Here is a 14,389-nt window from a genome sequence, read left to right on the forward strand (position 1 = left end):
ATGCATCGAGTGGTTAGGATTTGCAATGCAATCCACCTACCTGAAAGGGTGGTGGATACAGATTCAATAATAGGCTTCAAAAGGGAATTGGATAAATACATGAAGGAGAAAAAATTGCAGGGATATGGGAAAGAGCAGAGAGTGGGACTAACATAATTGCTCTTTGAAAGATCCAGCGCAGACTTGCATTGTTATCTGTCAATGAGTGTGCCTTCAACTCTAGAAGAGGACCAGCTAGTTTATGCCAGCCTCAATTTTCCTGTTTCCCCACATCAGCCATTCTTCTAACCTTTCTGAACCAGATCAACTAAATGCCAGAGGTCCATGTCCTTTGTTAAATTCATTTCACATAGGGTCCTGCAGTTGGAAGGCAGAAGAAAATTGGTCACATCAGTCTGCGGTGGATTTAAATCAAGATTTTAAAGGTGAGAGAGCAGTTTTCTTCCCTTTCATCCCACCTTCATGTCTTCTACTCTTCACCACTCCAATAGGCAATAACTTGTCATAGTGGAACATGGTTCCATGAATGCTGGCAGTTCTCTAGTACCTAGCCAAGTATATTAGCCAAGATGATGTGTCAGCAGATTATACAACCAGAGAGGGCATCACAACTGACCATGTACTTTTCTGATCTGCAATCCTAGCAAAGGACACAATAGTGATCAGGTGCTGAAACCTGGCTATTTTTAATCCCTTCGCCACGATACACGGGCCACTGTATCACCTTCACTACTGACTGAGATCAGCTAACTGTATATACTCATAAACCTAGATCACACCCAAGACTTTCTTGGTCTGTATAACTTGGTACTGCACTAAGCAGTACATTTACCTTCAGAGTTATCCTGGTAGCTGAAAGGACAGTGTTGTAACATACTGTGCCGCCAGTTGCCTGCTTTATTGCTCAACATTTTCAGCACAAGTAAAATGTCCCCAGGCTCTTCACAGCTGCGTTTACAAATAAAATTTGACATCCAGTCACATTAGAGTGAATGGGCAGATGAGAGGTATGTTTTAAGGAGTATCTTAAAGGTGGAAAGAGAGGTTTAGGGAGGGAATTCCAGACCTTAGGACCTAGACAGCTGAAAGCACGGCCACCAATGGTGGAATGACTAAAATCGGGGGTGCTCAAGAGGCTAGAATTGGAGGAGCACAGATATCTGAGTTGTAGAGCTGGAGGAGATTACAGAGATAGGGAGGAGCGAGGCCATGGAGGGATTTGAAAACAAGAATGTGAATTTTTAAATCAAGGCGTTGCTTAACGGGGAGCCAGTGTAGTGAATGGGACTTGGTGTGAGTTAGAACATGGACAGCAGAGTTTTGGATGACCAAGTTTACGGGGGTTAGAATATGGGAGGCCGGCCAGGTGTCTGTTGCAATAGTCAGGTCTAGAGGTAACAAAGCCATGGATAAGAGTTTCAGCTGCAGATGGGATGAGATATGGGCGGAGTCAGGTGATTTGAGAGGTGGAAATAGCCGGTCTTAGTGATGGTGTGGATATGTGGTCGAAAGCTCACCTTGGGTTAAAATATGACACCAAGGTTGCGAACAGTCTGATTCAGCCTCACAGTTGCTGAAGAGAGGGATAGAGTCAGTGGCTAGGGAGCGGAGTTGGTGGTGGTGTAGTGCAGTGTTTTTGAATATACATTATGGTGCTGATAAACATCAATATTACAGGCACATTAAAATCATTACTTTACACCTGACCAGGAAGCAATAGCTATGTTCTTCTGTAGTGATCATACCATAATAATCTGTAATTGTCAATGTAATTCTGACATAACTTTTAACTGTCTTTCTTTTACTGAGACCATAATATACATTTTATAAGCCAATGGATGATAGCGAGTCAGCAAAAATCTAAACTACCTCGGGGGCTCAAATGATGTTTGAACCCGTTGATTAAATTGTAGCCTTATTTCCGAGTCCCAAACAATTCATAATGATACTTTGTGTAATTTTACAGCTTAATTATAGGGTGTCTATAGGCAAGATAATAGAGGTTCAGCTGATCGAGGAAGTAACTAGCTTGTTGTGCTAAGCGGTGATTTTTTTTCATTCAGTAAATACATTGCTGCGACATTAAATTCGCTGCAGCAGTTATAAAGAATTGATTACTTTTCAGGCTGCAATGCCCCACAAATAAATATGAAGCTTTTTTAAAAAAAATGTCATTCACAGTGCTGCTGCCCCACACTCTGGCTTGATGGATGTTTGCAAAATAAATGGTGATAATCTAGAAGATAGAATTTGAGTGCAATCATAATTCTGTTGTGGTTTATAATTATTGATCTGTATTTGATTTATCTACAATCTGCTAATTTAAAGTTATATATTTATCTCAAATGGAATTATCCAATATTGAATATTCAGTATTGAGCAACATAAATAACAGCAAAGTTGGAATATAGTGCTAAAGAATATAATTTGAATTATTTAAATTAACTGACTTTGAATTAAGGGCATACTGTATTTACTCTTTAAATATACAAATAAAGGTTTTGGCTATAATTGTTCAACTTTTCCCATGGATCTTATTTATTCTCTGCTATCCATGTGACTCTTAATACATTATTATCACTCATGATTACCAGGAATTTGTTTTCTCACCTTCCTTCCCAGCCCAACTATTTTTATTGCCTTGCACTTTGGCCCAATCTTCCCCACTACATCCGAGCCCCAGGTCATCCCCACCATGTGCTCTGGCCCATCCACCTTCCCATCACACTCTTGTGCAAAGACTATTCGAGGGGATGCTCTCGGCTTCCATTCCCAGATAGAGACATTTCTCTAGTTTTCATAAATTTGTTGCTCCCAATCTGCCTCCAGCTCTCTGACAAGTGAGAGAAAAAGAGAATAATGGAGGCAGACATGCTAAGAACAATTGTACAAGAGGCATTGAATGCTAGACCTAATGAAAGAGAAAGCAAGCATAATGAGAAGTAGAGAGCGAGAGAGAGAGAGAGAGAGAGAGAGAGTAAGAGACTGGTGAAAAAGACTTGCATAAAAGGGTGGGGGTGGGGAGGGGAAGTGTGACAAAAAGTCACTGACATGCAGGAATTGAGAGTGGAAGAAAAATGAAAGACGAAGTGAGGAAGAATGAGAAGAAATAATCAGTTACAGGACAGAGACTCGGACATAAATTACATGTGCTGCCTTAATATGTAGCAAAGAAAATTACCGTACACCTGACCAGGAAATTACGGCCCTGTGCCTCTAAGTCAGAGAAAAATTGTCATGAGTTATCCTAATACAATTCTAACTGCGTAGTTTTAAATCAGTCTTGCATTTTTCGTGCCCTTGAATTTAAAACACAAGTGAATCTCTGCATTTATTATTTATATAGTTTACCAAGCCAGTAAAGGATGATCTTTGCATAAAAAGGAAGTCTGTTTCTAGGCTGCTAGTGGAATGATCTGCTTGTAATACCGTATATACTCGCGTATCATGCGACTTTTGAAGACCTAAATTGTAACCTAAATTTGGGGGGGTCGCATGATACGCGAGATACAAAATTTGCGGGTGTGAAGTGCTGGCCAAGATTAGGCTGTTGGTCTGTTAAGCAGACTGTATCCACGCTGAATCTCGGCAGGTATCTCCTGGCTGGATTGCAGCCTCTATTGTCGCTTGTACTGTATCGGGGGGAATGAGAGAGAGTCGCGGAGGGGGGGGGAGAGAGAGAATCGCGGAGGTCGGTGGGGGGGGAGGAAAGAGACCGGACCGGATCCGACCTGACCCCCGCTCTCCCTACCCCGGCGACCCGATCTCCGCTCCCCCAACTCCCCCTCCACCCGGCAACCCGACCTCCGCTTCCCCCCGGTGACCCAACCTGACCTCCTCTTCACACCCCCCCGGCGACCCGACCTCCGCCACCCACAACTCCCTCCGAAGTTTGCTGCATTATTAGAGGCTCCATCTATCTCAGCCCATGCTCCTTTTACCCGCAAACACAGTAGAGACTGGCTGAACGACGCTAGTCAAGCCAGCTGGAACGATTGCTGTATCGGTGTTCGATTCGCGAGCAGCTTTCACAGCAGAATCCACTCGATGTTTCATGTTAAGGTCTGTATTCGATCTCAAAAAAGTGACTCGCATGATACATGAGATATATGGTAAAATCATGTTTTGGGGACGAAAATTTAGGGGTCGCATGATACGCGAGATCGCAGGATACGCGAGTATATACGGTATATTGTGCCAAGGAACCCCAAAATCCAGGCTGTCGATAGGATTTTATAGACACTTCTATAGGTTTGGGTTGTGCTTCACCAATAAGCTGCACTTCTTTCAGTCTACTTCAGTACAGTTGTGATCCTGTACTGTTGTCAAGAATCTGAATTCTGACTAGCGTGTCATATCTGACCACTAAAGTGCAAAGGTTCACAACCTAGTTTCAAGCTTGAAGTTTGAACCAAGTAACATCTTAAGATGGCAGCGGACCATGTTCCAAGCAATATACTTTTCATTCTGATTGGGTGTACAAATATGAAGCATCCAATCTGGTCATTGAGTTTCTCAAATCTGTTGGTATGTTAAGTTGCCAGTAGCATATATTAACTTCTCCATTCCATAACATAATCTGATTCTGCTTTTTAACCTCCATTTGAAATGATGTTCAAATAGTACTCATCATGTAGAGTTTTGACTTTAGGATTTATTCACATTTTAGATAGATAACTATAACATGATGTTAAATACCACCAAGGGTCATAATTATGATTTTGAATTGCGTTAATGAGATTGTCGCATTGAAGCTGTATGAAGAATCAAATTCTAAACTTGAAAACATTCACCATGATCATGTTCCTATTAATGTGCTTGTGGGTCTTTTTTAATAACTGTATTAGCTGCATTATCTGGCCTACTTTTTAAAAATTGAGTACTACAAAATCTAAGTTTCAGATTACTTCAGCATCTGCACAATGAAATCTATTTGTAGATGTGGCTCAACGGATAGCATAATCACCTCTGAAGCAGGTTATGGGTTCAAGTCCCACCCCAAGAACTTGAGCACATAAATCTAGGCTGACACCCCAGTGCAGTGCTGAGGGAGTGCTGCACTGTCAGAGATGCCGTCTTTCAGATGAGATGTTCAACCAAGGCCAATATTTATCCCTTAATCACATAGCACAAACAGATTATCTGGTCATTATCACATTGCTGCTTGTGGGAGCTTGTGTGCAAATTGGCTGCTGCGTATGTAGTGGGGAAAATACTTGAAACTAACATTAAGGAAGAAATAGCGGGACATCTAGATAGGAATAGTGCAATCAAGCAGACGCAGCATGGATTCATGAAGTGGAAATCATGTTTAACTAATTTACTGGAATTCTTTGAGGATATAACGAGCATGGTGGATAGAGGTGTACCGATGGATGTGTATTTAGATTTTCAAAAGGCATTCGATAAGGTGCCACACAAAAGGTTACTGCAGAAGATAAAGGTATGCGGGGTAAGTGGAAATGTATTAGCATGGATAGAGAATTGGCTGGCTAACAGAAAGCAGAGAGTCGGGATAAATGGGTCCTTTTCCGGTTGGAAATCGGTGGTTAGTGGTGTGCCACAGGGATCGGTGCTGGGACCACAACTGTTTACAATATACATAGATGACCTGGAAGAGGGGACAGAGTGTAGTGTAACAAAATTTGCAGATGACAAAGATTAGTGGGAAAGCGGGTTGTGTAGAGGACACAGAGAGGCTGCAAAGAGATTTAGATAGGTTAAGCGAATGGGCTAAGGTTTGGCAGATGGAATACAATGTCGGAAAGTGTGAGGTCATCCACCTTGGGGGGGAAAAAAAAGGGAATATTATTTGAATGGGGAGAAATTACAACATGCTGCGGTGCAGAGGGACCTGGGGGTCCTTGTGCATGAATCCCAAAAAATTAGTTTGCATGTGCAGCAGGTAATCAGGAAGGCGAATGGAATGTTGGCCTTCATTGCGAGAGGGATGGAGTACAAAAGCAGGGAGGTCCTTCTGCAACTGTATAGGGTATTGGTGAGGCCGCACCTGGAGTACTGCGTGCAGTTTTGGTCGCCTTACTTAAGAAGGATATACTGGCTTTGGAGGGGGTACAGAGATGATTCACTAGGTTGATTCCGGAGATGAGGGGGTTACCTTATGATGATAGATTGAGTAGACTGGGTCTTTACTCGTTGGAGTTCAGAAGGAGTTAAGAGGGGTGACCTTATAGAAACATTTAAAATAATGAAAGGGATAGACAAGATAGAGGCAGAGAGGTTGTTTCCACTGGTGGGGGAGACTAGAACTAGGGGGCACAGCCTCAAAATACAGGGGAGCCAATTTAAAAGCAAGTTGAGAAGGAATTTCTTCTCCCAGAGGGTTGTGAATCTGGAATTCTCTGCCCAAGGAAGCAGTTAAGGCTAGCTCATTGAATGTATTCAAGTCACAGATAGATTTTTAACTATTAAGGGTTATGGGGAGCGGGCAGGTAAGTGGAGCTGAGTCCACGGCCAGATCAGCCATGATCTTGTTGAATGGCGGAGCAGGCTCGAGGGGCTAGATGGCCTACTCCTGTTCCTAATTCTTATGTTCTTATCTTATGTATACTACATTACAACAGTGAATACACTTCAAAAGTACTTCATTGGCTGTAAAGCACTTTGAGACGTCCAGTGTTGGTGGAAGGCACTATATAAATGCAAGTCTTTCTTTCTGTTGCACCACAGTTTTTAACGTGGCCAGCCGAGGACCATGATACTACTATTGTGAATGGAGCCAAATGAATTTGATAAATTAAGACGATTTACTCATGAGAGTTTTCCTCTTGCTCAGCTGAATAATGCTAATTTTGATGATCTTGAGGTGATTTTATGTTGTGCAAGACTGGTGCTAATGTTGGAGCACAGACTCGTGCAACCGGTTGCAAGCCAAATATAAAACTCTGAGATTTGCTCAGACTGGCTGCAGGGAAAACCCATTTTTAGAAGGATGCTACAATTGTCCTTGTCCTTCGATTATCTCTGATTTTCTTTTTGTTTAACCACTCCCTTCCACTAACCCCTCCCTTCCACTTGCCTCGCTGTGATAATGACATCCTCCAATATTATCACATTGCTATTCTAGCAGTCACTCTTGTTTAGCTGTTAACATTGAGCCGGCAGTTGATGGATTCCACCTATTACTTTAGTGCCCATATTACCAGCTTCCATGCATATTACTTATACATTGTCCTTTACAAATAATGTTTTATTTAACTTAATGGGTTTTATGTGCAAAATGTTTCATATTCTCCAAGCACATCTTCCCTCACAAGCATGGACTGAAGTGACAAAAGTTGTTTGTACTGTGCCTTGGTAGGTAATCTTAATTCATGCAGTTCATTGGGTTGCTTATGAACTGTGCTGCATTGTCTTGGGGTGATAACGTACCTGTGTTGCAACATAATTTTGTAGTTGGGCTCTCCGGGCTATGTAACATTTTGAATATTGACTGGGATGAATTGGCCGAGGATTTGTGTCTATTTCAAAAAAATGACTTCATTTTTGAAATGTCTGCAGCTTAAATTCCCTCATAACTTGAAATGTCGCCCTACAGTCTCTTCTTTTTATTGTAGGCAAGCTGAAAGATCTTGGCAACATGGTTCTGCGACCTTTTGGTCTGTCCACTGAAAACTTCCTGTTAAACAAGGATCCAAGCTCTGGCTCATACTCGATCAACTTTGTGCAAAACCCAAATAACAACGATAGATAATGGCTATTTCTGGTAACAGCTCAGCCCAAGAGTGTGTTGTAATAAAGTTTAGTTATAGAATTACAGAATGTTGCTTTTCCAGTCTCCCAACAAACTGATCTGTTCCAATTATTGCTATATTTTAGCAGGTATTTGTTTACATTTAGAATCTGCGCAAGTTTTAAGACACTTGGTTTGAGCTGCTTGTTATCAGTAAAGGCCAACAGTGAAACCATAACCTTTGTTTTGTCATTACACCTGGTTAAGTGTTTAAACCAAGTATGGTAAAGTCTTGGTGTTTAGTAACTGAAATATTTCATCAGCTTCACTAACTGCAGATGAAAGTTGCCATGTAACCACTGGGTAGATTTTTATTTGCCATGGACTTTTGATATCTGCAAACTACTGATGCTTGATGTATAGTTGTGTACTGTTGATCATGCTGAATATATCATTAATACCTATTGCCTTATTTTCTGTGAATTAAAAAAAAAATAAAGTTAGAATATGAATCCGTATGATTCAAAGAACCTCCTGGAAATAAAAATATCAAAATTGTACTTTTCTTCATCTTGAAACTTGTATTGCTTCAATATACAATTGGAATTAACTTGTCTGGTTTTGACAGAACGGCATGTAGTATAACTATCCAGATGGTTTTTAAAAGGGTATCTTACATACATAGTATTCACAGCACAGAAACAGGCTTTTCGGCCCAACAGATCAATGCCGATGTTTATGCTTCACACGAGCCACTCCCACTCTTCATCTAACCCTATCAACATATCCTTCTATTTTTTTCTCCCTCTTGTGTTTATATAGTTTCCCCTTAAATGCATCTATGCTATTCACCTCACTACTCTTTGTGGTAGTGAGTTTGACATTTTAACCATTCTATTGGTAAAGAAGTTTCTCCTGAATGCCCTATTGGTTTTATTCGTAACTGTTATATTTATGACCCCGAGTTCTGGTCTCACCGCAAGTGGAAACAACATTTCTACATCTAACCTAGCCCTTTCATAATTTTAGAGTCCTCTGTCTGGCCATCCCTCAGTGTTCTCTTTCCTAGAGAAAAGAACCCCAGCCTGTTCAATTTTTCCTAATGGGTAGAACCCCTCAGTTTTGGTATCAATGTAGTAAATATTTTTGTACCTTTTCCAGTGCTCCTATATCCTTTTTATAATATGGAGAACAGAAGTGTTCACACTGGTCCAAGTATGGTCTAACAAAAGTTCTGTACAAGTTTAACATAACTTCTCTGCTTTTCAATTCTATCCCTCTAGAAATGAACCCCAGTGCTTTTTTTTATGGCCTTATTAACCTACATTGCTACTTTTAGTGATTTGTGTATCTGCACCCCCAGATCCCTCTGTCTCCATCCCATTTAGACACTTATTTTCCGAGGAGTATGTGGCCTCCTTATTCTTCCTATGAAAAAGTATAAACGTACGCTTTTCTATATTGAAGTTCATTTGGCAAGTATATGCCCATTCTGAATGTTTATTTATGTCCTGTATTTTATTGCAGTCCTCCTCTGTATTAACCACACCCTCCAATTTGGTGTCATCCACAGATTTTGAAATTATACTTTCGATTCCCGAATCCAAATCGTTTATGTAAATAGTGAACAACAGTGGTCCCAGCACCAATCCTTGTGGAACATCTCTTCCCACCTTTTGCCAGTCTGAGGGCTCAATTTTCCCCAGAGCTTTTTTTTTGGTGTACTTGAAGAGTTACGCCTGTTTTTTTTATGGGCCCCAAGTACACCAAAAAAAAAAGTTCTAAGTTTCCCCATTGGATTTCTTCATTTTGGTGTGGCCTAACCTGTCCTTTAGTTTTAGGGGTGGAGCCTTGATCTGCACCAAAAAGATTGGGCTGCCCTGGTAACTAGGGGCGCAATGCGAGCTGAGGCTGCAGAATGAAACATACAGCCAGCTCACAACACATTAAAACATATTGCATCAATTTAAAAACACATTAAAATATATTGCAACAACTTACCTGCTGGTCCACTCCCTCACCCGACATCCCAAAAAATGGTGGCCTGGTCCCAGTCTCTCTCGCTCTCTCCAGGTATCTGCTGCACTTACCTGCATAATTTCTTTAACTCTCCAGAAGGTTTTTCTGAGGAGACCACATACGCTGGCCTAGGCAGAACTGGAGTAAATCGTGGCTGGCCAAACTTGTCTAAATGGCCAGAATTGGCACGGGTAGCAGGTTACACCCTCTTTGGATGAAAAAAAACTAACCTAAAAAAAATCGTAACTAACTGAGTTAGGCTGGTGCAAATTGATTGGGGAAATTTTTTTTAACTTAGGCCAAAAAAAGCAGCCTGCTCAAAAAAAACAGTGCAAATCACTGGGGAAAATTGAGCCCTAACTACCTTTAACCCCTACAATCCATTCTGCTATTGACTCTACATGTTCTGCACTTAATCATGAGTCTACCTTATCAAAGACCTTTTGGAAATCCAAATATATTGCGTCTACTGCATTACCCTTGTCTACAAAGAATTCAATAAGGTTGATCAAACACGACCTTCCCTTTTGAAATCCGTGCTGACTATTCATTATATTTTTAGTTTCAAAATGTTTTTCTGGAGTGAGGATTCCATTATCTTTTTTACCACGGATGTTAAGCTAATTGGTCTATAGTTATCTTAACTTGTTTTATCTCTGTTTTTAAAGAGAGGAATCACATTAGCTGCCCACCAGTCCTCTGCCCCTATTTCATTTCTAATGTATTAGCTCTGAACTTTTCCTCTGCTCATTGGCATTTAGTTGGACTCTATTAGCTATAATTTATCTTCAAGCTTGATCTGCTTATGACTAAGTAAAAGTGTTCAAATTTGGTGCAAACTAGAGAAACTCAATGATACTGTTGGGCAGAACTTTGTTAGAGCTTGTGATAGGCCAGAGGAATGAGGGTCATTCATTCAGAAACGTGTAATTATTACTAATAATTCACAAACAATAGGATGCTCATTGTCATCTTAGGGTCACAGAATCAATATTGAACATTTCCTATTTAAGAAAATTGTTCCTTGAGCGCACTCACACTCTTATCCTGCTCAACGGTGTAAGAGGTCAAGCTCCAAGTCTTCTCTCCAATCCATCTCCCTTTCCTGCCTTTCAACACAGTTTCTTGTATCCCTCACCAAGGAAAGTTGCCTCGAGAGCTTCTGAATTTTAGGAAATACATTGTTAAAGTTATTTGAATTGTAAGTGGGTAGCTCTTAGTTTTTGCTTGCAAGATATTTTGTGCTGTTTTCATCAGCGTTGCCTTGAGGCTGCTTCAGTTGGACTGATAGAACCCTGCTATGCAGCCATAGGTGCATGCCAGTTCATGCTTGCAAATGACACCAATCCTTTTTGGCAACTGACTCTCTTGACCTGCCTCTGCCGTCGTGCACTGTTGCACAACTATGCAGTGTGTGAAACTAAAGAGTTTCATGCAAGCCTGGGATCCATCATGTGCTGTGTTACCTATCTATGGGGAAATTGCTAAACAGAAACTAGGGGCTGGATTTTCAGTTGTCTATAGCCTTGGGTAGCAGCCAGAGGGGGCGTTAATGCAAGTGTTAGAGCTTAGTAACTGGGCGCATGGCTTTTTGTGCCCCAACGGAAAATTCATTACAGGCTCACCGGGAGCACAAACCATTAGCGCCTGGTTGCTGACGATCACTCCGATCATAACGTATTCCTGGTGTAATGCTCACGCTTGCGCACCAATCAGTAAATTCGGTGTGTGCGCCTCATTGAGCGCCCGCCAATAACTGTCTGGAAAAGCAGTCGGTACAGGCTTGCAGAGTCGTTAACTGGTGGCTACTTAAAGGGATGAGGAAGCGCTTCCCTCGGAGGTCACAGTCAGTGCAACGTTAACACACAGCACGGTGCGTGAGCCTCCGAGTTTGCAGCGGCAGACAGACATAACAGTACAGGTTGAAAACTCGGCTTTTCCCGGGATCTGATTCACAGTTCCGCGCATGCACAATGGGTCTACAAAATGTACCGACCAAACTTACATTATCGTCCCCAGCTCTGGTGTGCAATGGCTGATTTATCGCCACTGTCCGCTCTTCGACCGATTCTGACGAATTTCTGGGTGGGAGGCGCAAACTATTTCAAGGCACTAAAAGTACCGCTCAGACTGGATTAACGCCGCAACAGAGGCGTGACCGAATTTCTTGCCCCAGGTGTTCTCTCTGAGAGAAGAGTAAAACTAGAAAATGTTAATTATGGTATGGGGAAATTGGGGCAGGAATAAAACACCGCACTTAAAGTTCTGGCCATGGTGTGGATTTTAGAGGTTGCAATAATTTCAATTTTTAAAAAACTGCATGGCCTCACTTTTTACTAAAAGCACTAGAAAATATTGAAGCACATTGATCCAAATCATTTCATATGTGCAATTGTTTGTAGTACATTTTAAAATCAGTCTTTTTAAGATTATCTTGAAAAGAAATCTTGCCTTCCATCATTGTTACTGCTTGTGTTTTAGTATGACTTTGCTATTGAAGGGCTACTGAAGCTATGTTGCATGTGCAGGTCTTTAAGTATGTAATAAGACAAACAGTAGGAAACTATTAATAATGTAAGCAAACCATAGAGCACTGCTTATGTATTACACCAATTCATGTTAGAATTTAACCAGTGTGGAATTTGCAGCCACGTATTCTTGCTGCCTCTTCCATTCCCAAGACGAGTGGAGCAGCACTGTTAAGTGATGTTTGTGTGTTATACTAAACTATTTTAAATGTAAAAGGTATTTGAGGCCCACAAGGGCCAAGGGCTCTTTGAAAATTATTTAAGCTGGATTGCTCTTTTTGAAGTTGGTACATATTTTAGAATGTTATTGTATATCAGTTTATCCAGAATAAAATAGTTTTATTGATTTCTGCCCTCTTACTTATTTTATAAGAATGTTACTTTAATTCCAGCCAATAATGTATTAGTGCAACCATTTAAAACTAGGTTGTTCTTAACAGCAGGCTTGGTAGTAAGGCAAGAATGATGGTATACAATTAATGGAGAAAGATTAGATTAACTCTTAAAAGGATAACATCTTTAAACAACAACAACATTCATTTATATAGTGCCTTTAATGTAGTAAAACATCCCGTTGCACTTCGCGAGCGTTATTGAACAAAATTTGACATCAAGCCACAGGTCAGATGACTACAATCTTGGTCAAAGAGGCAGGTTTTAAGGGGTGTCTTAAAGAAGGAGAGGATGAGAGGGTTAGAGAGGAATTTCCAGAGCCTTGGGCCTAGGCAGCTGAAGGCACAGCTGCCAATGGTGGAGCAATTAAAACCGAGAATGCACAAGAGGCCAGAATGAGAGGAGTGTAGAGATCTCGGGGTTGTAGGGCTGGCGGAAGTTACAGAGCTAGAGAGAGGCGAGGCTATGGAGGGATTTGAAAACAAGGATGAGAATTTTAAAATTGAGACATTGCCAGCCTGGGAGTTAATGTAGGTCAGTGAGCACAGGGGGTGACTGATGAACAGGACTTGGTGTATGGTAGGATATGGGCAGCAGAGTTTTGGATAAGCTCTGGTTTATGTAGAGTGGAATATAGGCCAGCCAGGAGAGCATCGGAATAGTCAAGTCTAGAGATAAAGGCATGGATAAGGGTTTTAAAGCAGTTAAGCTGAGGCAGGGATAGAGTTGGTTGATACGAAGGTGGAATCTTGGTGATGAAGCGGCTATGTGATTGGAAGCTCAACTGTCCAATACGACACCAAGGCTGCAAACGGTCTAGTTCTGCCAGGGAGAGGGATGGAATCAGTAGCTAGGGAGCAGAGTTTGTGGTGGGGACCGAAGACAAAGGCTTCGGTCTTCCCAGTATTTAGTTGGAAATTTCTTCTCATCCAGTACTGGATGTCGGACAAGTAGTGTGACAAATCAGAGACGGTGGAGGGGAGGTAGAGCTGAGTATCATCAGTGTACATGTGAAACCTGATGTGTTTTCGGATGGTATCGTCAAGGGGCAGCATGTGGATGAGAAGTAGGTGGGGGGGCAAGGATCGATCCTTGGGGGACTCCAAAGGTAACAGTGCAGGAGCAAGAAGAGAACCCATTGCAGGTGATTCTCTGGCTACAACTGGATAGATAATGGTGGAGAAGGGTGGTGTGGTCAACTGTCGAAGGCTGCAGACCGGTCGAGAAGGATAGAGAGGGATAGTTTACCATGGTCACAGACAAACAGGATGTCATTTGTGAATTTGATGAGGGCCATTTCAGTACTGTGGTGGAGTCGGACACTATTGGAGAGATTCAAGCATGGAATTGTGGGAAAGGTGGGCACGGATTTGGTAGACGACAAAACATTCAAGGACTTTGGCGAGGAAAGGGAGGTTCGTGATGGGGTGGTACTTTGCAAGGACAGAGGGGTCAAGGGTGTTTTTTTTTGGAGAGAGGTGATGGCAGCTGATTTGCAGGGAGCGGGACAGTACCTTAGGGGAGGGAACCGTTAACATCAGCTACATGGGAGCCAGGAAGGGAAGTTGGGTTGTCAGCAATGTTCCCTAATTTTTTGGGGGCCTTGCGGCCCATTCAAAATCCAGCTGCGCGGGAGCTCCTGAGTGCTGCACGGCCCTGTATCTTAAAGGGCAGATTGTACGTTTGCTGGGAATAGGGTCTAGAGAGCAGGAGTTGGGTCTTGTCCACAAGATGTGCTCGGCAAAGACATAATGGG

The 14,389-nt window shown here is 41.9% G+C and overlaps 1 protein-coding gene across 1 annotated transcript in view; it reads left to right on the forward strand.

The window, feature by feature from the left end:
• The window catches only part of ttc1 (tetratricopeptide repeat domain 1), an 87,647-nt gene extending 75,061 nt beyond the window's left edge, over positions 1 to 12,586 (forward strand). Inside the window, exon 8 of the mRNA XM_070878387.1 lies at positions 7,578 to 12,586. Coding sequence (XP_070734488.1) covers positions 7,578 to 7,714 — 137 coding nt within the window. The 3' untranslated portion in view covers positions 7,715 to 12,586. The remainder of the gene's footprint in view (positions 1 to 7,577) is intronic.
• Positions 12,587 to 14,389: the final 1,803 nt, after the last annotated feature.

Source organism: Pristiophorus japonicus, chromosome 4 (genome assembly GCF_044704955.1).
Source record: "Pristiophorus japonicus isolate sPriJap1 chromosome 4, sPriJap1.hap1, whole genome shotgun sequence".
In the NCBI taxonomy this organism is placed as follows: Eukaryota; Metazoa; Chordata; class Chondrichthyes; family Pristiophoridae; genus Pristiophorus; species Pristiophorus japonicus.